The 24,762-nt window shown below is 44.9% G+C and overlaps 1 protein-coding gene across 3 annotated transcripts in view; it reads left to right on the forward strand.

The window, feature by feature from the left end:
* The window catches only part of slc38a7 (solute carrier family 38 member 7), a 63,884-nt gene that overhangs the window by 21,996 nt on the left and 17,126 nt on the right, over positions 1-24,762 (forward strand). For all 3 annotated transcript variants that reach the window (XM_068049808.1, XM_068049809.1, XM_068049810.1), the window contains exons 5-8: positions 3,136-3,234; positions 7,425-7,482; positions 12,362-12,476; positions 23,261-23,408. In XM_068049808.1, the coding sequence (XP_067905909.1) occupies positions 3,136-3,234; positions 7,425-7,482; positions 12,362-12,476; positions 23,261-23,408 (420 nt within the window). The remainder of the gene's footprint in view (positions 1-3,135; positions 3,235-7,424; positions 7,483-12,361; positions 12,477-23,260; positions 23,409-24,762) is intronic.

The following is a 24,762-nucleotide window of genomic DNA, read 5'->3' on the forward strand; positions in this document are numbered from 1 at the left end:
ATCAACTCATCAATCCCTCCAACTCCCATCCAATTTCTACCCTCCCTTCTTGTTCAAAGTCTTTCAAGTGTCATTGTTGCCTCTGCTACAGGCTCATGTTCCACAACTCCCTTCTTCAAATCCCATTTTCTGCTTTGTTCACAGCCCTGACTGTGCAGCTCAGAGTCACCATTGACATCTCTGAGACACTGACCATTGCACCTCATTCGCACTTTGACCCCCTCCATCGATGGTATGTCATTCTCTTCCACCGCCTCTCCTTCATCATCCACTTTGCACCCATCCTGCAGTCTAAGCACTGAGGCACGGGGCAGTTGTGGAGGATTGGGTGCCTGATTCTCCACATTTCTGGTCTTGGTCTTGGCTGGTGAAGCCATATCCTTCCTGTCTGCATCCTCTCCTTGTCTCCACAGCCCTTCAACATCAATTCATACACACAGGATGGTTTAGAATGGTGTTGGTTAATTCTGAGGGAGAGGGTGAGTCACTTGGGGATCTGTGCATTTTATGGGAGGAGAGGTGGTAGGCCTTGAGCTACTCTCGCCTCCTGTGTTTGGCGCCAGTGTAGACTGATGCTGGTTGTAAGGTCTGAGTTTGGGTCTTTGGCCCAGCTTCTCCTGGGTGCAGGCCCACAGTTGTGCCCCGAAATAGGAACCAGACCCCAAGGTGGCAGGATGGTGGGTGTGGGGAATCGAACAGCATTACACAATTGCTGTAGAAAGTATTATGAGGTTAGGGCTGAGGGCAGTGTAGAGCAAGCCATGTTACACTTGACTTCGGGGTGATTGATCCTGACACTGGAGACCAGTAATACCAACCCCAATATCAAGATCAAATCAAGAGATTTGGTAAATAAATCATGAATTGCTTTTTTTTTGTACATAAACCAATATAGAGAAAAAAAACCCTGAAAAGATGGACACAGAATTGTTAAAAAGGAAAACCTATCTCCCTGTAATCTTCTGTCAAATATCGGCAAGGAACAAATGACCTCATTTCCCTCCGGGGAAAAACACCAGGTTAATTTGTATATCTAGGCAATACCTAACAAATATAAATGCTCTGTAAGGAAATATTAACAAATCCCTGGGTTCAGGATCCAATGGAAATTACACATGAAAATAAAGTCAGTGCTGTTGGAAAACCTGTTGAATGGAAAATGCAGTTAGTTGCAGCAACAGCTTCTCCTGTACGGCTGCTTCTCAGTCTAATAAAATATTAGATGTTTGCACCTTACAAAATAATCTTGGAAGTGTGCATACCACAGGCCTTACAAATCTTTCACTAACCTTCCACTGTAAAATATAAACATTTCAGAGAAAGTAAATAAAATCTGTCTGATGTTTTACGTTTATAACACGTCTGTCACTAGCACAATGGGTCTCAAACTTCCTTGGTCTTTTTCAATGGACTAGAAATCACAAACACACTGCCCCCATCTAAATTATAATAGTATATAACATCCAGAATACAAAAGTGCTGCATGTAAACAGTGCCTGTAAGAAAACAGGTATTTACTCAGAGTAACAATTTGAGGACTATTTCCCTGATGAGACAAACCAGAGATAAAGGATACATGTGACTCCACTAACATTCTAGTGAATGCCAAACTGAACTGCTTTTAATTTGAATATTTCAGTATGAACAGCAGTCTCACCATATTTAGATGTTCAACAGGTTCAGAAAGATTACTATTTTAAGTTTTAAAAAATCCCAGAAACAGGCAAGTTTCCTTTCCTCCGATTCTAATACAGAACCCTCACTTGAACACAACAAAGATCTGGGGAGTATTTTACAGACTTGTGCAAAACACAGCCCAGTTTCTCATTGTTATTTAATCATTCAAGGAATTTACATTATTGCAACATGGTGTCAGATTTAACTAAGTGCAACTGAGAGCTTTTCCACAATTACAAGAATCAAACCAAGAGATTAACATACACAGAAAATGCTGGAAGTACACATTATAATGGTACTTGCTCACCGCATGAGTCCAAATTGAATGCATCTTAATATCACAGCAGCAGCTGGCCTCCTCTCCCCTCCTTCTGAAAGTAAATGTGAGACTCATCATTGAAAACCATGGAAGCTGAGGCGCCCATCACCAAGAAGGCTGAGTATTCGGGAGCTTTGGGAGTGGACATCTTGTCAGCTATTTGTGTAGGTCTAACACTAACTACCATTAATTTATACAAAATGAGTGGCTTGCCTTTTTTCTTCCCCCTTTATATTTTTCTGCCCCTCACCCGTCAGTTTACTTTGTGGACACTCTGGAAAATTTCCATGAGCCCCTGTTTTAAAACACTGCACTAACAAACTGACATCTGACAGAGGACAATGATCGTTGTCAGCCACAATCCAGCCTGGCCTCTCCATCCCACAACTTCTGGAAACGTTGTCCCAGTAAACTTTGGGAAAATCCTTGGCCTCTTTCATGGGCACATGTATCTTTAGGAAAAGAAGCGAATTCACAAGATTTGAAAGTTTAGTTTAGTTTAGTTTAGAGATACAGCACTGAAACAGGCCCTTCGGCCCACCGAGTCTGTGCCGACCATCAACCACCCATTTATACTAATCCTACACTAATCCCATATTCTTACCACATCCCCACCTATCCCTATATTTTCCTACCACCTACCTATACTAGGGGCAATTTATAATGGCCAATTAACCTATCAACCTGCAAGTCTTTGGCATGTGGGAGGAAACCGGAGCACCCGGAGGAAACCCACGCAGACACAGGGAGAACTTGCAAACTCCACACAGGCAGTACCCAGAATTGAACCTGGGTCACTGGAGCTGTGAGGCTGCGGTGCTAGCCACTGCACCACTGTGCTAAGTCTAGCATGAGATCATCAGTGAGGCTCAGAAATTTGAATTTGTGAGAGTTGGCAGTCTGAGGTGTCTGAATTATAAAGTGTACCATTCCTCAGAGCTTGCAGCCCTTCCATTGGTGGCTCAACAACTTTTTAAAGGGATATTGAAATGCTTTGAAGCCAAGATTTCTACTGGAGCTTTGGATTCAAGCCATGATGCTGTGAGGCAGCTCCTTACCCCCTCCCCCGTTGGAGGGTGCACACAGACAATGTTGGGCCTGTTTTGATTATTTTGCTCTCTCACTCTCTCTGTCTCTAGTGCCCTGAGTGTGCTGGGAACCTGGTATGTGACCATCATTGTCATCGTTAAGTACATCTGGCCAGATCAAGGTATCAATGTCGGAGATATCCCAACCAGGTAAGTGTTGTATTGCTCAGCCACAGGATTGTCACATATGCTTATTTAATGAGAATAACTGTTTGGTTTGACATTTCCATGTTGCTCACTAACCTTTTTGTCAAGGGTCACAGTCTCAATGGTGTCAGGGTTCCACCAGGGCCACTCAGCTCCTGACCTCATTACAGCCTTGGTTCAAACATGGTCAACAGAGCTGAACTCAAGAGGTGAGAGTCAGCGCCCTTGACATCAAGGCAGCATTTGACCGAGTATGGCATCAAGGAGCCCTAACAAAACTAAGGTCAATGGGAATCAGGGGGAAAACACTTCGCTGGCTGGAGTCATACCTAGCGCAAAGGAAGATGATTGTGGTTGTTGGAGGTCAATCATCTCTGTACCAAGGCATCACTGTAGGAGTTCCTCAGGATAGTGCCCTCGGCCCAACCATCTTCAGCTGCTTCATCAATGACCTTCCTTCAATCATAAGGTCAGAAGTGGGGATATTTGCTGATGATTGCACAATGTTCAGCACCATTCGCAAGTCCTCAGATACTGAAGCAGTCCGTGTAAAAATGCAGCAAGACCTGGACAATATCCAGGCTTGGGCTGATAAGTGGCAAGTAATATTCATGCCACACAAGTGCCAGACAGTGACCATTTCCAACAAGAGAGAATCTAACCATCTCCCCTTGACATTAAACAGCAATATGATCACTGAATCCCCCACTATCAACATCCTGGGGGTTACCATTGACCAGAAACTGAACTGGAGTAGCCATATAAATACTGTGGCTACAAAAGCAGGTCAGAGGCTAGGAATCCTGAAGCGAGTAACTCACCTCCTGACTCCCCAAAGCCTGTACACCATCTACAAGGCACAAGTCAGGAGTGTGATGGAATACTCTCCACTTGCCTGGATGGGTGTAGCTCCAACAGCACTCAAGAAGTTTGACACCATCCAGGACAAAGCGTCCTGCTTGATTGGCACCCCATCTACAAACATTCACTCCCTCCCCTAGCAATGCACAGTGGCAGCAGTGTGTACCATCTACAAGGTGCACTGCAGCAACGCACCAAGGCTACTCAGGCAGCACCTTCCAAACTCGCGACCTCCACTACCTAAAAGGATAAGAGCAGCAGATGCATGGGAACACCACCACCTGCAAGCCACATGGCATCCTGATTTGGAACTATATCGCCGTTTCTTCACTGTTGCTGGGTCTAAATCCTGGCACTCCCTTCCTAACAGCACTATGCGTGTACCTACCCCACATGGACTGCAGTGGTTCAAGAAGGCCGCTCACCACCACCCTGTCAAGGGCAATTAGGAATGGGCAATAAATGCTGGCCTGGCCAGCGACGCCCACATCCCAGGAACTAATACTCTCAGAGCTGCTGTGCAATGGAATGATGGGACGCAGCACTGTGACCTCGGTGACCCTGTACTGCTAAGTTTGGTCATGCCCATTGTGGGCATTTCTTAACTGGAGCCTGGCACATCGGCTAGGGAAGATTTAGATGGATTGGGTTCATAGTTGTGTTAACTGGGCCCTTTCCTTTTGCTGTGTGGCACCTGGGATAATCCTGCCTCACAATGACATTCTCTTTCCACCTCTTGCCTGAAGAGAAGGTGGGGAAAGTGCTCAGTCCCACTCTTTCAGTGGCACACAGCTGGGCAGGCCATCAACCAGGCCTCTGAGGGATGTGGAACCACAGGTTTGTGGAGACGCAGGCTACAAATTGTCCTCCAGGCAGAATGGTGAAAGTCACTGGCCTCGTGTGGGGTAGGTGCATGATCTTGTTTCAACATGGACTTATACTGAAGGAGGGATGGAGAATATCGAACCTTCCACAACTTCCCAATTCCCCAAAGCGCTTTACAGGCAATTATGTGTTTTGAAAATGTAGTCACTGTCATAATGTGGAAACATTTGAAGCAGAGGGTTTGAGGTTTATGAAGGATTTGGATAGTGAATAGGGAAGTACTACTTCCTCGTGGATTTGGTGATGAGTCAGCAACTTAAACCAATCATTGTGTGAGAAGAGGAGCTCGGAGAAATCTACTGAGCAGATTGTTGGGGGATGGAATGCTTGAACGCAGACTGTTGAGGCAGAAGTCAATACATTTTTAAGGATTCATATTAGAAGCAAAGGAAAATACAGGGCTATGGGGAGAGAATGGTGCAATGGGATTAGTCTAGGGTTGTTCCAACAAAGCGGCAGCACAGACACAATGGGCTGAATGGTCTCCTTCTGTGCTGTGAGCTGGTTTGGTTCTCTGCTTTACCCAGAGATGGAGTATGTGGCACTTCTGCATATCCTGAATTACTGATCTCGACCAAGAGTTACAGACAGAGATGAGAGAGAAACAAAACCCCAGTTCTCTTCCCTTTCATGTCTGTAATCAGTGTGTTTTTGACAAGGAAAATGTGTGTTTCTTAACCCCTGAGTGTGTGGCCATCTTGAATAATCAACAGCAGGCTTTTCATGGGTTGAAATAAAGAGATTTATTTTTTCACACATTCACCCCGAAAGTCTGACACTCCGTCACTCACTCACCAGTCACACACTCACACTCAGCGAGCAACTCACCTCCTGACTCCCCAAAGCCTGTCCACCATCTACAAGGCACAAGTCAGGAGTGTGTTGGAAAATACTCCACTTGCCTGGATGGGTGCAGCTCCAACAACGTTCAAGAAGCTCAACACCACCCAGGACAAAGCAGCCCGCTTGATTGGCACCTGGTCCACAAACTCCCTCCACCACCGACACACAGTGGCAGCAGTGTGTACCATCTACAAGATGCACTGCAGCAATGCACCAAGGCTCCTTTGACAGCACCTTCCAAACTCGTGTCCTGTACTATCTAGAAGGACAGGGGCAGCAAATGCCTGTGAACACCACCACCTGCAAGTTCCCCTCCAAGCCACACACCATCCTGACTTGAAACTATATCGCTGTTCCTTCACTGTCACTGGGTCAAAATCCTGGAACTCCCTCCTGAACAGCACTGTGGGTGTCCCTATCCCACATGGACTGCAGTGGTTCAAGAGGCAGCTCAGCACCTTTTTATGGGCAATTAGGGATGGGCAGTAAATGCTGGCCTTACCAGTGACGCCCACATCCCATGAAACGAATGAAAAAACGTTTGGTGGATTCGATAGCCTGAGTTGTATGTCTAAGTTGTTGTTGGATTCTCTCGGAAGACGTGGATTTTCAGCAGGTTATGAAGTTAGCTGCTTGTAGTCTTATTACTAGCAGATCGTTTTTCCGTTCTAGTGGACTTGAAAAGGAACAGGCTTGGAGACCTTAGGAGGTGGTAGCCTCCAGTTTTAAGGGATTGGTTGTGTGCCTTCACTGCTGTGCTTTGCAGACTGCCCAGTTTCTCCCTGGTGCTTGGAGTAATAAGAGTCGATATCTGTGATTAGTTTTGGTCTTCTATTTCTACTTCTATTGTCCACCCAGAACGATTTGAAGTTCGAAGTCATTGGTACACAATGGTGGCCATTCACATCTACTTATGATTTAATTGTTTTTTTACAGCTTTGTTTGTTAAGTTTCTAGCTCAGAGTCAGTGAGTCTAGGAGTTCATAGATATTGAATTTTGGGTCAGACCACAAACAATAGGAGGTGAGAATTCCAACAGTTTCGTCTTGGTATGTCCATCCCAGGGAGGTACTCCACCCATGATCATTCAATGAGAAACTTTCCAGAGGCTTGAGATATTCTGAATCTGGGCTGAAATTGCAAAAGTCATCTGACCCTCAGCAGCCACCTTATACAGCATTTTAATGTCCATTGTTGTTCATTTAAAATTAAAATTCAGCTCCAGAAGATTCTAGGCTGAATACGTTCCCTGTTTTACAGTTATGAATAGGACATGCCTTTACTGGGCATGACGCAAGCCATTTGTGTGCACGCTACTGTGGCTGAGAGGAGGGCGGGGGGATTTCACTGGAGAATAATAGCCCAGCTTTTGTGCTCCTTATACCCTGTGGTGGCTACTCGGGCAAGAGCAGCCCCAGGAAGTTGTTTGATTCCCTTCATCCTGGGTCGTGCTGGTGTGTGGGGTGACTGTAGAATGGGAGAGGGAGCTGTGTTAATTTGTACAGATCAAGGGCGGGGTGGGGGGTGTGTGGGTGGTGGTTGTAATGTAATAAGTTTGTAGAGTTGCCAGTAAGATTAACCCATACTTCTTCCTTTCTCCTCAGCCCTTCCTCCTGGATGGCCGTGTTTAATGCTATTCCAACCATCTGCTTCGGGTTCCAGGTACTAATGTTTCTCCATGTCCCTATGGTTGTGTGCTGCTGGGTTCTGTTCCCAGATTTTTATGAGTGAAGGTTCCCAGCTATCCATGAAGGCTCCTTAGTTTAATGACACTGGAGTTACACAGAGCTGGAGGTTGGATTTGCTAGTGGGTGCTGAGCAGAAGTCAGTAACAGTGTGGGTGATATAAATAGTCTTCACTCCTTTGGGTGCAGCCAAGGTTCACACTCCCCATGGAAAGTGCCCATGCATGGACAGTGGGCAAGAACGGGTTGGGATTTGTCTGCAGTGCCTCCATGGTTGAATTGCCCAGCAGCATTCACTGATTATGTTCACCTGTAGACAAATCAGGAATGATTCTGGGAAATTTCTCTCTGATTTCTGAAGGCAGTGAAGCACGAGGTGACTGTGGTAACCCACAGCTCATCACATTCTCAACCTAACTGACAATTTACCCGAAAACTGGAAATGTCTTCATCTGGTAGGAGTGACCACTGCACACTCCTGGCGGAGACAAAGTCCAGCCTTCACATTGAGGATACCCTCCATCGTGTTGTGTGGCACTATCACCGTGCTAAATGAGATAGATTCTGAACAGATCTAGCAATGCAAAACTGGGCATCCATGAGGCGCGGTGGGCCATCAGCAGCAGCAGAATTGTACTCAACCACAATCTATAACCTCATGGCCTGGCATATCCCCCACTCTACCATTACCATCAAGCCAGGGACCATCCCTGGTTGAATGAAGAGTGCAGGAGGGCATGCCAGGAGCAGCACCAGACATACCTCAAAATGAGGTGTCAACCTGGTGAAGCTACAACTCAGGACTACTTGCATGCTAAACAGTGGAAGCAGCATGCGATAGACAGAGCAACGGATCAGATCCAAACTCAGCAGTCCTGCCAAATCTAGTTGTGAATGGTGGTGGACAGTGAAACAACTAATGGAGGAGAAGGCTCCATGAATATCCCCAACCTGAATGTTGGGGGAGCCCAGCATGTGAGTGTAAAAGACGAGGCTGTAACTTTTGCAGCCATCTTCAGCTGGAAGTGCCAAGTGGGTAATCCACCTAGGTCTCCTCTGAGGTTCTCACCTCACAGATAAAAACATAAGAACACATAAAATAGGATCAGGAGTTGACCATCCGGTCCCTTGAGTCTGCTCTGCCATTCAATACGATCATGACTGACTTTCTACCTCAGCTCACTTTCCCACCCGCTCCCCATACTCCTTGATTCCCTGAGAGATCAAAATCTAACTAGCCCAGTCTTGAATATACTCAACGACAGAACGTGCACAAACCTCTGGGGTGGGGAATTCTAAAGGTTCACAACCCTCTGAGTAAAAAAATCTCTCCTCATCTCAGTCCTAAATGATGTCCCCTTATCCTGAGGCTGTGCCCCTATGTTCTATATTCCCCAGCTCGGGGAAACAATTTCTCAGTGTCTACCCTGTCAAGCCCCTTCAGAATCTTGTATGCTTCATTGATATCACTTCTTATTCTTCTAAACTCCAGACAGTATAGGCCCAATATACTCAGCCTCTCTTCTTAGGACAGCCCTCTCATCCCAGGAACCTTCACTGTACTGCTTCCAATGCAAGTGTATCCGTCCTTAGACACGGAGACCAAAACTGCACACAGTACTCCAGGTGTGGTCTCACCAAAGCCTTATACAATTGTAACAAGTTGTCTTCATTCACGTACTCCAATCCCCTTGGAGTAAAGGCTGTGACATTTGCCATCCTAATTGCTTGCTGTACCTTCATGCTAATTTTCTGTGGTCCTGATACTAATATACCCAAGTTTCTCTGAACATCAACATTGGGGAGGTGGTGGTGTAGTGGTAATGTCACTGGACTAGTAATCCAGAAACCCAGGCTAATGCTGTGGGGGCATGGGGCCGGGGTGGGGGGGGGGGGGGGAGGGAGTTGAATGCCACCTCAGTAGATGGTGAAATTTGAATTCAATTAATAAATCTGGAATTTTTAAAAAAAGCTACTCTAAGTGGGTGGTGACCATGAAACCATTGTCAATTGTTGTAAAAACCCATCTGGTTCACTCATGTCCTTTAGAGAAGGAAATCAGGTCTGGCCTACATGTGACTGCAGACTCACAGCAATGTGGTTGACTCTTAAATGCCTTCTGAAATGGCCTAGCAAGCCTCTCAGTTCAAGGGCATTTAGGGATGGGCAACAAATGCTGTCCTTGCCAGTGAATAAAAAAATGTTTCTGTTTAAAAGTGATGCCAGTCTTCAGCCAATTCGATTCACTCCACATGATGTCAAGTAACAGCTGAGTGCAATGGGTGCTGCAAAGGCTATGGATCCTGACAGCATCCTGGCTGTAGTACTGAAGACCTGTGCTCCAGAACTTGGCACACCCCTATCCAAACTGTTTCAGTACAGCTACAACACTGGCATGTACCCGGCAATGTGGAAGATTGCCCAGGTATGTCCCATCCACAAAAAGCAGGACCAATCCAACCCGGCCAATTTCCACCCCATCAGTCTACTCTCAATCATCAGCAAAATGATGGAAAGTGTCGTTGACAGTGCTATCAGATGGCACTTAAACAGCAATAACCTGCTCACTGATGCTTAGTTTGGGTTCTGCCAGGGCCACTTCGCTCCTGACCTCATTACAGCCTTGACCCAAACATGGACAAAAGAGCTGAACTCCAGAGGTGAGGTGAGAGAGACTGCCCTGGACATCAAGGCAGCATTTGACTGAGTGTGGCATCAAAGAGCCTAAATAAAAGTAGAGAGAGGAAGATGAGAAACCTGGCATGGTACTTTGGTGGGTGGGTGGTAGAGAACAAGGATTTTAAATGAAAGGTGAGAGGGGTGGAACAAGGCAAAATTGGCATCAGGCAGAATCTCTCCGCTGGATGGAGTCATACCTAGCACAAAGGAAGATGGTTGTGGCTGTTGGAGGTCAATCATCTGAGCTCTAGGACATCACTGCAGGAGTTCCTCAGGTCAGTGTCCTCGGCCTAACCATCTTCAGCTGCTTCATCAGTGATCTTCCCTTCATCATAAGTCAGCACCATTCACAACTCCTCAGATAATGAAAAAGTCCATGCTCGCATGGACAACATTCAGGCTTGGGCTGGAAGTGGCAATTAAGATCTAACCATCTCCCCATGACATTTAATTCCATTACCATCACTGAATCCGCCACCATCAACATCCTGGGGATTACCATTGACCAGAAACTGAACTGGACCAGTCACATAAATACTGTGGCTACAAGAGCAGGTCAGAGGCTGGGAATTCTGTGTCGAGTAACTCACCTCCTAATTCCCCAAAGCCTGTTCATCATCTACAAGGCGCAAGTCAGGAGTGTGATGGAATACTCTCCACTTGCCTGGATGGGTGCAGCTCCAACAACACTCAAGAAGCTCGACACCATCCAGGATAAAGCAGCCCGCTTGATTGGCACCCCATTCACCACCTTAAGCATTCACTCCCTTCACCACTGATGCACAAAGGCCGCAGTGTGTACCATCTACAAGATGCACTGCAGCAACGCACCAAGGCTTCTTCGACAGCACCTTCCAAACCCGCGACCTCTACCAACTAGAAAGACAAGGGCAGCAAATGCGTGGGAACACCACCAGCTGCAAGTTCCCCTCCAAGCCACATCCCATCCTGACTTGGAACTATATCGCCCTTCCTTCACTGTCGCTGGGTCAAAATCCTGGAACTCCCTCCCTAACAGCACTGTGGGTGTACCTACTTCACATGGACTGCAGCGGTTCAAGAAGGCAGCTCACCACCACCTTCTCAAGGGCAATTAGGAATGGGTAACAAATGCTGGCCTGGCCAGCGATGCTCACATCCCATGAATGAATGTAAGGAAGGGCATAGACAGGTGAAATTAGCAGACTCATGGCTGATAACATTTAACACGTAGAAGTGTGAAGTGATACATTTTGGATGGAGAATTTAGGAGATTTAGTGTAAATGAAATGGTACAATTTGAAAGGGGATGCAGGAACATAGAGACCTGACAATGTACATACACAAGTCTTTGAAGGTGCTCGGGCAAATTGAAGCCTTTCTTTGTATGCGGGATCCTTGCCTTTACAAAGCAAGGAAGTTGTGCTAAATCTTTCTGAAACACTGGTTAGACCGCAGCTAGAGTCTTGTGTTCGATTCTGGACAGGACGCTTTAGAAAGGACTTGGACAGGGTGCAGAGATGATTTACTGGAATGGCACCAGGGATGAGGGACTTCAGTTATGTGGAGAACCTGGAGAAGCAAAGGGGCAATAAATGCTGGTCTTGCCAACAACACCAACATTCCATAAATGAAATTAGAAAAGTTGCACTTGTTCTCCTTAGAGCAGAGTAGGTCAATGGAAGATTTGATGGAGGTGCTCAGAATTATGAGTGGTTTTGATAGAGAAGCTGTTTTCACTGGCAGGAGGATTGATAGACAGATGATAGACTTAAAATAATTAGTAGAAATGTGAGGGGGAGATGTTTTTGACAGGTGATGAGGCAGATGTGACAGGGCCACAGGAGAATGGGATGCAACTGGTTCAGGGCTTGCAGGTGGAGTTTAGTTACCAATAAAGAGGATTGAAGGCAGAACACTGGATCCACTTAAAGAATAAATGCAGCAGGTGGAATGGACAAATGGGGTTGTTCTGGGCAGATGAGGTCAAATGGGCTGAAGAGGTCGCCTTGTCGCTATAAAGAGCAATATCACTACCCAGTGACAGAATATCAATATAGGACCGTCGGAGCCCAGGGTTTGGCAGTAGGGGGATCAGTGTCTGATGTAGAATTAGATAAATGTGTTCTTTTTCTTTATATGTAAATAAACCCAAGTCTTACCAGTCCATCCTTATAACTCTTGTTTGTTTTCGACAGTGCCATGTGAGCAGTGTTCCAGTGTTCAGCAGCATGGAGAGGCCGGGGGTGAGGCGTTGGGGCTGGGTGGTGACGGCAGCTGTGGTGATCTGTCTGTTCGTGTACACGGGCACAGGTATGGCACACAACTCCTCCACTCGAGAGAGAAAGGTGGGGTTGGCTACCACAGCAGCAGCAACAATTTACATTTATATAGCGTGTCAGCCATGACTCTGTGGATTGCACCGTCACCTCTGAGTCAGAAGGTTGTGGGTTCAAATTCCACTCCAGGACATGTGTGCAAAAATGAAGGCTGACACTCCAGTACAGTACTGTTAGAGGTGCCATCTTTTGAATGATGAGTTAAGTTGAGGCTCTGTCTGCCCTCTCAGGTGGATGTAAAATTTCCCATGACACTATTGTGAGGAAGAGCAGGGACATTATCCCCAGTGTGCTGTTTCCTACATTACAACAGTGACGATACCTCAAAAAAAGTACTGTCGAGTGCTTTGAGGCGTCTGGTGGTCATGCAAGGCACTATATAAATGCAAGTCTATCTACCTACCAACCAACCACAACATAGTATAATATCCTGAAGTATTTCACAGGAGCATTATCAAACTCAATATGACAACAAGCCACATAAGGAGATATTAGGGTAGGTGAAAAAAGCTTGTTCAAAGGAGGTAGTTTTTAAGGAGCATCTTAAAGGAAAGAGTAAAGAGGCGGCAGGGAGGGAGGGAATTCCAGAGCTTGGGATCCTGGCAGCTGAAGGCATGGCTACCAATGGAGTGACTAAAATGGGGATGCGCAAGAGGCCAGAACTGGAGGAACACTGATATGTTGGAGAGTTGTAGGACTGAGGAGGTTACAGAGATAGAGGGGTGAGTTGATGGAGGGAATTGAAAACAAGGATGAGAATTTTAAAAATCAAGGTGTTACTTAACCAGGAGCCAATGTGGGTCAACAAGCGGGTGAACGGGACTGGGTGTGAGTCCAGATACAGGCAGCAGAGTTTTGGATGAGCTCAAGTTTATGGAGGGTGGAAGATGGGAGACCGGCCAGGAGTGCATTGGAATAGTTGAGTCCAGAGGTAACAAAGGCATGGTTGAGGGTATCAGCAGCAGATGAGCTGAGGCAGAGATGGAGATGGACAATATTACAGAGGTGGAAATAGGCAGACTTGATAATGGTGGATATATGAAGTTGGAAGTTCCTCGCGTGATCAACTGGGATGCCAAGGTTATGAATGATGTGGTTCAGCCTCAGACAGTTGCCAGGGAGAGGGATGCAGTCATTGGCTGAGGAACGGAGTTTGTAGAGGGAAATGAAGACAATGGCTTTGGTTTTCCAAGATTTATTTGGGGAAAATTTCTACACATCCCAGACTGGATACTGGACAAGCAGTCTGACAAATCAGACAGAGAGCGAGTGAGGTTGGCTTATCAAAAAAGGGGGATTGCCTAAGATTCAAGGGAGCAGTGGGTGAGATTTAGAAACAGTTCTGCCTTGATCTCAAGGGCAGTTAGGGATGGGCAATAAATGCTGGCCTAGCCAGCAACACTCACATCCCATGTGCGAATAAATAGATATAATATATATAGTTAGATATAGGTCTTGGGGCGAAAGGGGTCAAAGGATATGGGGGGAAAACGGGAACATGTTACTGAGTTGGATGATCAGCCATGATCATAATGAATGGCAGAGCAGGCTCGAAGGGCCGAATGGCCTACTCCTGCTCCTATTTTCTATGTTTCTATGTGAAATGAGTCTGGCCATTCTTACCCCAATTTCTGGTTGGCAGTGTGGTTCAGTTAGGTCCTTGAATTCGCGATTTGCTTGGTGAGTCATAGAGTGGAGAAGAGTGTGTGGGGAAATAGCACTGGTACAGGAGGCGGTGCTATTGAGCCTGAGAGATGTTGAGTTAGTGAACACAGGAACAGAAGGCGGCCATTTATCTTCTCAAGCCTGTTCTGCCATTCAATGAGATCGTACCTACTCTGTCACCTAACTCCATATACCTGCCTTTGCCCCATATCCTTTAATACCGATATTAATAAAAATCTAACAATCTCAGTTTTCACATTAACAATTGGTCTTGTATCAGTTGCTGTTTCCGGAAGAAAGTTCCAAACATCTACCACCCTTTGCATGAAGGCATGTTTCCTAATTTCAATCCTGAAAGGTTTGACTCTAATCTTTAGACTATGTTCTCTGCTCTCAGACTCTGTAACCAGCGGAAACAGTTTTTCTCTATCTACCCTATCTGTTCTCCTCAATATCTTGAAAACTTCAATCAAATCACTCCTTAACCTTCTGAATTCCAGGGAATACAATCTTTCCTCATAATTTAACCCTTTTAGCCCCAATATCATTCTGGTAAATCTATGCAGCTCTCCCTGCAAGGTCAATAATATCCTTCCTAAGGTATGGTTTCCATTACCGCTCTCAGTACTCCAGGTGTGGTATAACCAGGGCTTCATATAGCTGAAGCATGACTTCTACCCCCTCTAGATATAAAGGCCAGTATTCCTTTAGCCCTTTGGTTATTTTCTGTACCTGCTCATGACATTTTAATGATCTATGTACCTGGACCCCAAGTCAGGATGGTATGTGGCTTGGAAGGGAACTTGCAGGTGCTGGTGTTCCCATGCATCTGCTGCCCTTGTTCTTCTAGGTGGTAGAGCTCGCGGGTTTGGAAGGTGCTGTCGAAGGAGCCTTTGTGAATTGCTGTAGTGCATCATGTAGATGGCACACACTGCTGCCACTGTGCGCGGTGGTGGAGGGAATGAAAGTTGAAGGTCGTGGGTGGGGTGCTGATCAAGTGGGATGCTTTGTCCTGGACAGTGCTGAGCTTCTTGAGTGTTGTTGGAGCTGCACCCATCCAGACGGGATATGGTGGTGTAGTGGTAATGTCACTGGACTAGTAATCCAGAGACCCAGGCCAATGCTCATGGGACATGAGTTTGATCCCACCACAGCAGATGGTGAAATTTGAATTCAATTAATAAATCTGGAATTAAAAGCAAGCCTAACTGTCAATTGTTGTAAAAACCCATCTGGTTCACTAATATCCTTTAGGGAATGAAATCTGCTGTCCTTACCTGGTCTGGCCTACATGTGACTCCAGACCCACAGCAATGTGCTTGACTTGTAAATTACCTAGCAAGCCACTCAGTTGTACAAAGTCTAGCTACCTATCTTGGTGCCATCGACAAATTTGGATGTGTGGCTTTCTATCCCATCATCTAAGTCATTTATAAATACGGTGAATAGTTGAGGCCCCTGTTGTGGGATTGCCTTAAGAATGATGTCCCTTTAAGGTCTTAGTATGCTAATGAGCTGAGTACCATGTGTTTACAAGCCAGGGTCACTCTGCAACTTTAACACCTAGAGGAAGGTTCGGAAAATAGTTTCTTCTGACTGTATATGATAGTTTAGCTGTCAGAGATCTAGAGATCTTCAGCATAATTGGACTTCGCCAGACAACATAAAGGACTCATTACATGGTGGTAGCTGTGGTGAAAAGGCAAAGTGTAAGTTGAAGACCACAGGTGAAACACCATTGCTACAGCCAAGAGACAGACAGGAATACTGGCCCAAACAGTGGAAAGAAAAAAGAACTTACCTGCAGTTGTAGAAGATAGAGCTCAGAACGACGGGCCGCAAATAAACTCCTGCTATCAGGTGGGTCATTGTGCCGATGGTCGAGGAATCCCTCTTTAAAAATAAAGCTTTGAAGTGCTTAAAAAGTTGATCATCTTTCAAAGGCTCCATTTAAAAAAAAACGGGGAAGACCCGATTCCTTTCTTAGGCTGATCGAGGTTGGCACCATTGCAGGAGTCATCCGATAGCAAAAAGCGCAAGAAACCTCCGAACACTGCAGAGTCTCCATCCATGCAGCCAAACCTTTAAAAAATTAAACCACCCGAGTGTGAAGAAGAGTTTCCGTTCAAGCAGCCACAGCTTAAAACAATCATTAAACCGCTGGAGTGTGAAGAATAGTTTCCATTCGCACAGCCTCAGATAAAAAATAACACTAAACCACTTGAGTGTGAAGAACATAAACTCTAGCAAAAAAAAACAATTGACCTGCCTATTGGACAGCAGTGTAAACAGACAAGCTTAAGTGCTGCCAACAAGATAAACACAGAACACTGTCAAACACCTGTTACTGTCCATCCAAGCAGCTAGTCTAAATAACAGAATATTTCTTAAAGATGAAACAGCACAGAGTGAATAGAACAAAGTTAAATAAAGACCAGAAAGCAAAAGAACAGCAGAAAGATGGATACCAGATCTCCCAGCACGAACCGGAAGGCTATTGATATCCTATCTGATTTCAAACTTTTCAAACAAAGAGTGCAGTTATGCTTCACAGACCAAGTGATTATAGAACCAGAGAAGCAAGCTCCGAGAATACTGATAGCAGTTGGAAATGAGGGATTATACATATTCAATACCTCTGGCTTATCTGAAGAGGACCAGAAAGATCTCACAAAGATATGGGAAGTGCGAGAAGATCAGCTCTGGTTGAGAGTGAATTTTAGAATTCACCACCTGGAATTGATGTCCTACAGGCAACAGCCACAGGAATCAATAGATCAGTTCATCAGTAGATGCCGTAGTAAGGGCAAGGTATTCAATGTTTCAGAAACAGAGTTTTTGGAGTGACTAATGGAGCTGGTAGTTGTCTCAACACCCATTGAATCGTTTCAAAAAGACCTCTTGAGGCAAAGAAAGGTCACAGCATTGATGCATTACTAAAATATGGCAGGAAATACAAAGCCATTGTAGCTGGACCACAGCATCTGCAAGCACTAGGTGCAGCCAACAGTATTGGTACAGTAACCAAGTTGCAAAAAGAAAGCATGCTGTGTGGTAAATGTGGTTTTTCCCACTCGCCACAAAGTTGTCCTGCATTTCAAGATCAGTGCAAGGTGTGCGCTGCAAAAGGACATTGGGCCCACCTATGCAAGAAACCTGGTTCCAAAGACGCAGCCAGAAGTCACAGAAGGACACAAACAAGCAGAAGACATGCACAGCAACAGGCTAACAGCAGCAGGGAGAGCGCCAGAGACCTGTATAAATGCAAGCCAATACACGAAGTCCACAGCGAAACAGACCTGAGACAAGACTCGGAGAGGAGTAATTCTCAGCCAGAAGATGAGCAGGTGTTTCACATTGTGAACTTGACACTTTATGTTGATGAAGTCAAACAAATGGAAGCTTTTGCTACCATTAACATGACGTGCCGAAAGAACGTTGGCAAACACACACTCAGGGTTAAGATTGACACTGGAGCTAGTGCAAATATCCTACCAGTCTAAATCCTGAAGGATATGCACTGGAGTCGATGGAAATCAATGATACAACCGACAAATGAAAAGTTATCTGCATACAGTGGGTCACGCATCCCTTGCAGTGACACACTAACAATGCAGTGCAGCTATGGCAAGTCAGCATAGAAACCACAAATATTTTACCTGGTAGACACACGCGGACCAGCAGTGGCAAGACTACCAGCGTGTAAGGTCTTCAACATTGTGACTATCCACGAGGTCACCAAGGTATTCATTACAGCAGAAGAGACCAAGGGTACCCACATTGAGTCAGTCTATGACCTACAGCAAATGTACCTAGACATTTTCGAGGCCATAGGAGATTTCAAAGGCAATGCCATACTGCACCTCAAAGAGGATGCAATTCCATCAATGGACCCTCCTAGAGAGTGCTGCATACACATACAAGCAAAGCTTAAGCATGAGTTCGATGACATGAAATACAATGGCATCATCTGTTGTGTGCATCATCACACAGACTGGTGCAGCTCAATTACATGTGAACTGAAGAAGGATGGAGCAATCAGGGTGTATCTAGATCTGAGGGCTACGTGTAAGGACCTCAACATCGTGACTCAACCTCTCCCTAAAGAGATGCCCTCACAAGATTCTGACATTAGAGGAATTGAATCCCAAGTACACAGGAGCTAAATTCTTCTCCAAGTTGGATGATAAACATGGATATTGGCCGGTACACCAAGCTAAGGAATCTCAAGAAGTCACCACCTTCAGGACACCATTTGGAAGATATTACTTCCAGAGACTACCCTTCGGTTTATCTGTCAGTCAAGATCTGTTTCAGCAGCATGTGGACAGAATTATAGAAAACATGTCTGACTGTATATGTATTGCTGATGATATTGCGGTAATGGGCAAAACCAAGGAAGAACATGATCGAAATCTTCATTCACTGATGACAGTAGATCGTCACGAAGGGCTTGTTTTTAGCAGCAAGAAGTGCCAGGTGAATGTAAGTCAGATCAATTTCTTTGGCTCCATCTATTCCACTTGTGGAATCCGTCCTGACCCAGGCAAAATCGAAGATGTAAGGCATATGTCTACCCCACAAGGAAAATCTCCAGATATGTCTTGGATTTTTCAACTTCTTGGCACCATACATTCCAAATTTTTCTGACAAAGCATCATCACTGCGATAGCTATTAAAGAAAGACGTACCATATGTATGGCAGGAGAAACTTCAACATCTATTTGAGTCTCTCAACCAAGCATTATCAGCAGAAACCTGCACCCTGCAGTACTACAATCCAAGGAAGAAGACAATCCTGGAAGTCGACACCTCACAGAAAGGGCTAGGAGCGTGCATCCTTCAGGATGGCAAACCATTGCATTCGGGTCAAATTATTATCCTCAGCACAGTCCAATTACTCAAACATAGAGTGTGAAACACCTGCTCTGGTGTTTGGGATCACAAGGTTCCACACCTACCTGTTCGGTAAGCAGTTCACTGTGGAAACTGATCACAAACCACTGGAGATGATCTGGCGCAAACCATTGACAAGTGCACCACCTCGACCACAGTGAATCTTAGCAAAAGTACAGGGGTACGACTTCGACATCTGCTTCAAACCAGGGACCAAAATGGTCACCTCGGAGATGCTAAGCAGATTGCCAAACCCCAGCAAGAATGAAGAAGTTCCACGGGATCTACAAGTGGACAGCATGGACATCGAGGTGGAAGATGTGATCAAAATCGATTTATTACATTTTGATTAGCATAGATGTGACCAACTACAATCAGAAACAGCCAATGACCCACCACTGAAGCCACTGTGGAGAGTCATCATAGAAGACTGGCCTGACATGATAAAAGAGGTGCCAGAAAGCCTCACATGCTTTTGGCCTTATGGAGATGAACCTGGTATCTCGAGAGGCGTCATCTTCAAGGAAAAACAAGTGATTCTGCCCAAAGCTCTCCAAGAGGACATCTTTTCACAACTTCACCAAGGCCATATGGGCATAGAGCGAACAAGATGACTGGCACGAAACACTCTTTACTGGCCAGGGATAAACAGTGACATTGAAAGGTTAGTGAGGATGTGTGAGGCGTGCCAGAGCCACCACCACAACAACACAAAGAACCTCTATATCCTCATGAGATTCCGTCAGTTCCTTGGTCCAAAATTGCCACTGATCTGTTTTCCGTGAATGGAGATGACTTTATCTTAGTCACTGATCATTTTTCCAAATTTCCAATTGTCAGACAGGTAAAGACACTTCAAGCTCAGTCGTTGTAGACACATTGAGTGCCATATTCAGTTTATTCGGTGCACCTGAAGAAATCATTTCTGACAATGGGCCACACTATATAGGCAAACCTTTCAGGGAGATGTGTGCCAAATGGGACGTAAATCATGTGACATCCTCACCACATTACCCTAGGTCTAATGGTCTTGCCGAGCAAATAGTTCAGTCAAATCACTTATCCTGAAGTGTAAGACAATGAAACAAGATTTTCGTGTTGCCATGTTCCATCTCAGAGCTACACCTATGGATATGGGCTTACCGTCACCAACAGAGATCATGTTTGGCAGACAAGTGCGGACGACTCTGCCAAGCCATCATCTGTCCAAATTCTCCGAGATGCAGAAGGCACTGCTCAAAAAACAAGGGAGAATGAAGATGGTACATGACCGACACACAGGGGCAGAACTACCTCAACTATACGTAGGAATAAAGGTCAGGGTCATACACCCCTCAATGAGAACATGGTTACCCGCAGAGGTATCCAAAGTATGCAGTTAGCCTTGGTCCTACGACGTTACAACATCTAGCGGAGAGGTGTTGAGAAGGAACCGAAACCAGTTAAGCGAAGTGTGCACTACTCCAATTGAGCACAGTGGACTCGAAAGAACACACTCCGACGATGAGGGTGTGATGGAACAACAGGACAACAACTAACACATTGACAACATGCCTGCAGACAAAAAACAGCCAAGGGTAAAATCCACATCCCCAGAAGGTTATACCATAACCACATCTGGAAGAGTTGTCAAACCATTGAAATGATATATGGACTCTTCAGCTTCTATACTTGTAAATGTTATAACCTATATCCCGTATAACAAATTTTGATGTTATCTGATATGATGTGTTTTTACTTGTAACATACGAGGCTTATCTTTGGAAAGAAAGGGGATGTTGTAGGATGCCCCTTTCAGATCTTAGTATGCTAATGAGCTAAGTACCAGAATGTAGTCATGTGACCACAAGCCAGGGTCACTCTGCAACTGTAACACCCAGATGAAGGTTCTGTAAATAGATTGCTCTGTACTATGTATAATAGTTTAGCTGTTAATAAACCTGTTAGAAATCTTCAGCATGACTGGACTCCACGCATCTCATTTATGTTGCACCAGACAACATAAAGAACTCATTACAGCCCCAACGCTGATCCTTGTGGGACCCCACTAGTCACATCCTGCCAATGAGAGTACCTGCCTATTATCCCTTCTCTGTCTCGCGCTGCTCAACTAATTTCCTAACCAGGTCAATAATTTTCCTTCAATTTCATGAGCTTCAACTTTAGCTAACAGTCTCTTATGAGGGACTTTATCAAATGCCTTCTGAAAGCGCATGTAAGTAACATCCATAGACATTCCCCTGTCCACTACTTTAATCACCTTTTCACAAAATTCAAACAGATTCACAGACATGACCTACCCTTTACAAATCTATTCTGGCTCTGACTGATCAGCTGAAGTGTTTCATGGTGTTCAGTCATCCAATCCTTAATTATGAGCTCTAGCAACTTCCTGACAACAGATGTTAATCTAACTGTCTATAATTCCCTGGTTTCCCTCTCTCACCTTTCTGAAATAGAGGAATGAAGTGTGCAATTTTCTAATCTGAAGGAACCATTCCCGATTCGAGGGAACTTTGGAAGATTATAGTTAGGGCATTTACAATGTTCTCACCTACTTCCTTTAAACCCTGGGATGGAGACCATCTGGTCCTGGGGATTTGTTGCTATTTAATGCCATTATTTTCTTCATTGCTGTTTGTTTTGCTGCCACTAATTTTGTTGAATCCTGTCTGTCATCCAATAATAGTTTCCTTGGGACGTCTGGCTACTCTTTAAGTACTGACGCCAAGTAATTATTCAGCATGCCTGCCATTTCCTTATTTCCATTGACAATATCAACATTATCAGTTTTCAAGGAGCCCCATGTTGCTCCTGACTACCCTCGTTTTCCTCATGTAATTGTAAAACTTATTTGTGTTGATTTTGATATCCTTGCCAGTTTCTTTTCATACTCCCTTTTCGCCTCTTACTGTCTGCTTTGTCACCCTTTTCTGCTCTATGTATCTTTCCCATTTACCAGAATCTATGCTTATTTTTGCATTTTTGTATGCTTTTTCTTTTAGTTTTATGTTGTCTCTTACTCGTATTTTAATTGTCCATGGTTGTCTGTTTAGGCAAGTAGAACTCTTATCCTTTAGGGTATTAACTGGTTCTTTACCACATTAAATTCGTTTTGAACACCTCCCACTGGTATTTTTACCCATTAACAGGTTTGCCCAGTTTACTGTGTACAGTATCTCTATCTCATTGCATTGAAGTTATGCTTACTGAAATCTAGAATATTAGTGGCTGTTTCACGTTTCTCTCTTTCAAACACTACGTTAAACACAATATTATGATCTCTATTAAATAAATGTTCATGCACTGTTAGGCTCTTAACTAAATCTGGCTCACCACTCATCACTAAATCTAATCACAGAATCACAGGATTGTTGCAGACCTGAAGGAGGCCTTTTGGCCCATCATGTTTGCACTGGCTTTCCGAAGGAGAAATTTACTTAGTACTATTCTCTAGCCTTCTCTCCATAACCCTGCATATTCTTCCTTTTCCGATATCTATCTAATTCCCTTTTGAATGTCTCGATTGAACCTGCCTCCACCGTGTTCTCTGGCAGTGCATTCCAGATCCTAATCACTCGCTTGGTGAAAATGTTTTTCCTCATGTCGTCAGTTAAAATCTGTGCCCTCGTTCTCGATCCTTTCACGAGTGGTAACAGTTTCTCCCTATCTACTGTGTCCAGACCCCTCGTGATTTTGACAACCTCGATCAAATCACCTCTCAGCCTTCTCTTTAAGGAAAACAACAGTCCCAACTTCTACAATCTATCTTCATAACTGAAGTCCCTCATCCCTGGAACCATTCTCATGAATCTTTTCTGCACTCTTTCCAATGCCTTCGCATCTTTCCTAAAGTGTGGCACCAAGAACTGGACACAATACTCCAGTTGAGGCCAAACCAGTGTTTTATACAGGTTTAACATAACCTTCTGTATCTAACCCGTGCTGCACATGTCCTGGGACTCTGTCTTGGGACAGAGTGGGAGGGTGAGTGATAAACAAGGAAAAAAAGTCATATCCATTCCCATCATTGACTTTGGTCTGTCTGATTGTATGCTTTATTTTTAATTGAAGTACCCGTGTATCAATGATCTGTGCAGGATGTTTCAATCTGACCCTAAAAGGGCTCACAGTACTTGTCCCCAAGGCCTGTGGGCCCCACAGCTTGCTGTTCCCTGATGGAATGTCTCCCTCCAGGAGTCTGCGGTTTCCTGACGTTTGGCTCCAATGTGAATGTTGATGTGTTGCTGTCCTACCCGTCAACCGATATCTCCGTCACCATTGCCCGGGCCTTCATCATCCTCTGTGTGCTCACATCCTACCCCATCCTCCACTTCTGCGGCAGGTAAGGCTTCTGTCTCGACCTAGGAGAAGGAAAGGGGGTGGTGGAGGTGGGGAACAAGATGAATAGGGGAGACAAGACAAAGGACCGTTAGCTACGGCCAGTCCTTGGTATCAACACCTTTAACTGCTTGCTGCTGAAATCAGGCCTCAGAATATAGGAGGCCATTCAGCCCCTTGAGCCTGTACATTAGATCATGGCTGATCTGTAACAACTCCATTTACCAACCTTGGTTCTGGAACTCTTCATACCCTTATCTAACAAAAATCTATCAATCTCAATTTTGGCATTTTCTATTGCCCCACCTCTCCGCTCCCCGCCCACCCCCCCCCCCCCCCCCCCCACCCCCCACCCGACCCCGAGCTCAACAGCTTTTTGGGGAGAGAGTTCCAGATTTCCATTGCCCTTTGTGTGAAGAAGTGCTTCCTGACATCACGCCTGAACAGTCTAGATCAGACTGGAGTGAAGACTGGTCACTGGCACGAGATAGGTGGGGGTGGGGGTGGGGGTGGTGTGGTGTGGGTGGGTGGCTGCTCACTTACAATCCCTCTGTTGTCTGCCGAGCAGGCAGCAACTGATCATTGGCTCAGTTAGAAGCCATTAATATTCTACTTCCATAGTAACTGGTGTTACAAGAGGTTTTATTTTTGTACTAAAATCTTAGAGTGCTGTGTGTTTTTAAAAAACTAAAAAGATTTTCAGTGGACATGGACACCTGCAAATTGCTGAACGTTTTGTATGTATACAAGACTAGGAAAGTAAACAGTTTCATGGAAACCAGCCAGGGGTTTTGACCTGCTCAGAGCAACACTTTGAATGACAGGGAGACGCTCTGTCTGGTCATGTGATTAGCTCGGGAAGGTTTTGCTTTTGCTTTGGACACATTTAAAAACCAATGAGTTGTACAAAGAGCAGGCATTTGAAATTTGGTTGTGACCTGTGTTACGACTGACCGCTCCAGTCAAAGCCCCCAATCAAAATATACGATTCTGATTGTGGTGGGACCAACGCACTGTTAATTCAATCCCGCCACTCCACAGATCGGCTAACATTTCATTTAAAACTTTCCATTAAAGAAAGACCCAGCCAAATTATACCATCTACTAACCCCCGAATGAGGCTAACCAAACCAGGTGTCTTTAAATCAACAAATTAACTCTTTAATTACAAGAACTAAATTCTTGAACAATATGAAGATATAAACAACATTTAAAATAGAAAAAAATTAGAGTCCTTGCAGATTTACAGTCCAGTGTTGCTTGAAGTCCTCACGGAATGTTGCTTTCCTTCTCCAGCAAATTTCAACAATTAACGACTTGCAAACTCTTTCAGTAGAATCAAACTGACATTAGAGATT

Source organism: Heterodontus francisci, chromosome 17 (genome assembly GCF_036365525.1).
Source record: "Heterodontus francisci isolate sHetFra1 chromosome 17, sHetFra1.hap1, whole genome shotgun sequence".
NCBI classification, from domain to species: Eukaryota; Metazoa; Chordata; class Chondrichthyes; order Heterodontiformes; family Heterodontidae; genus Heterodontus; species Heterodontus francisci.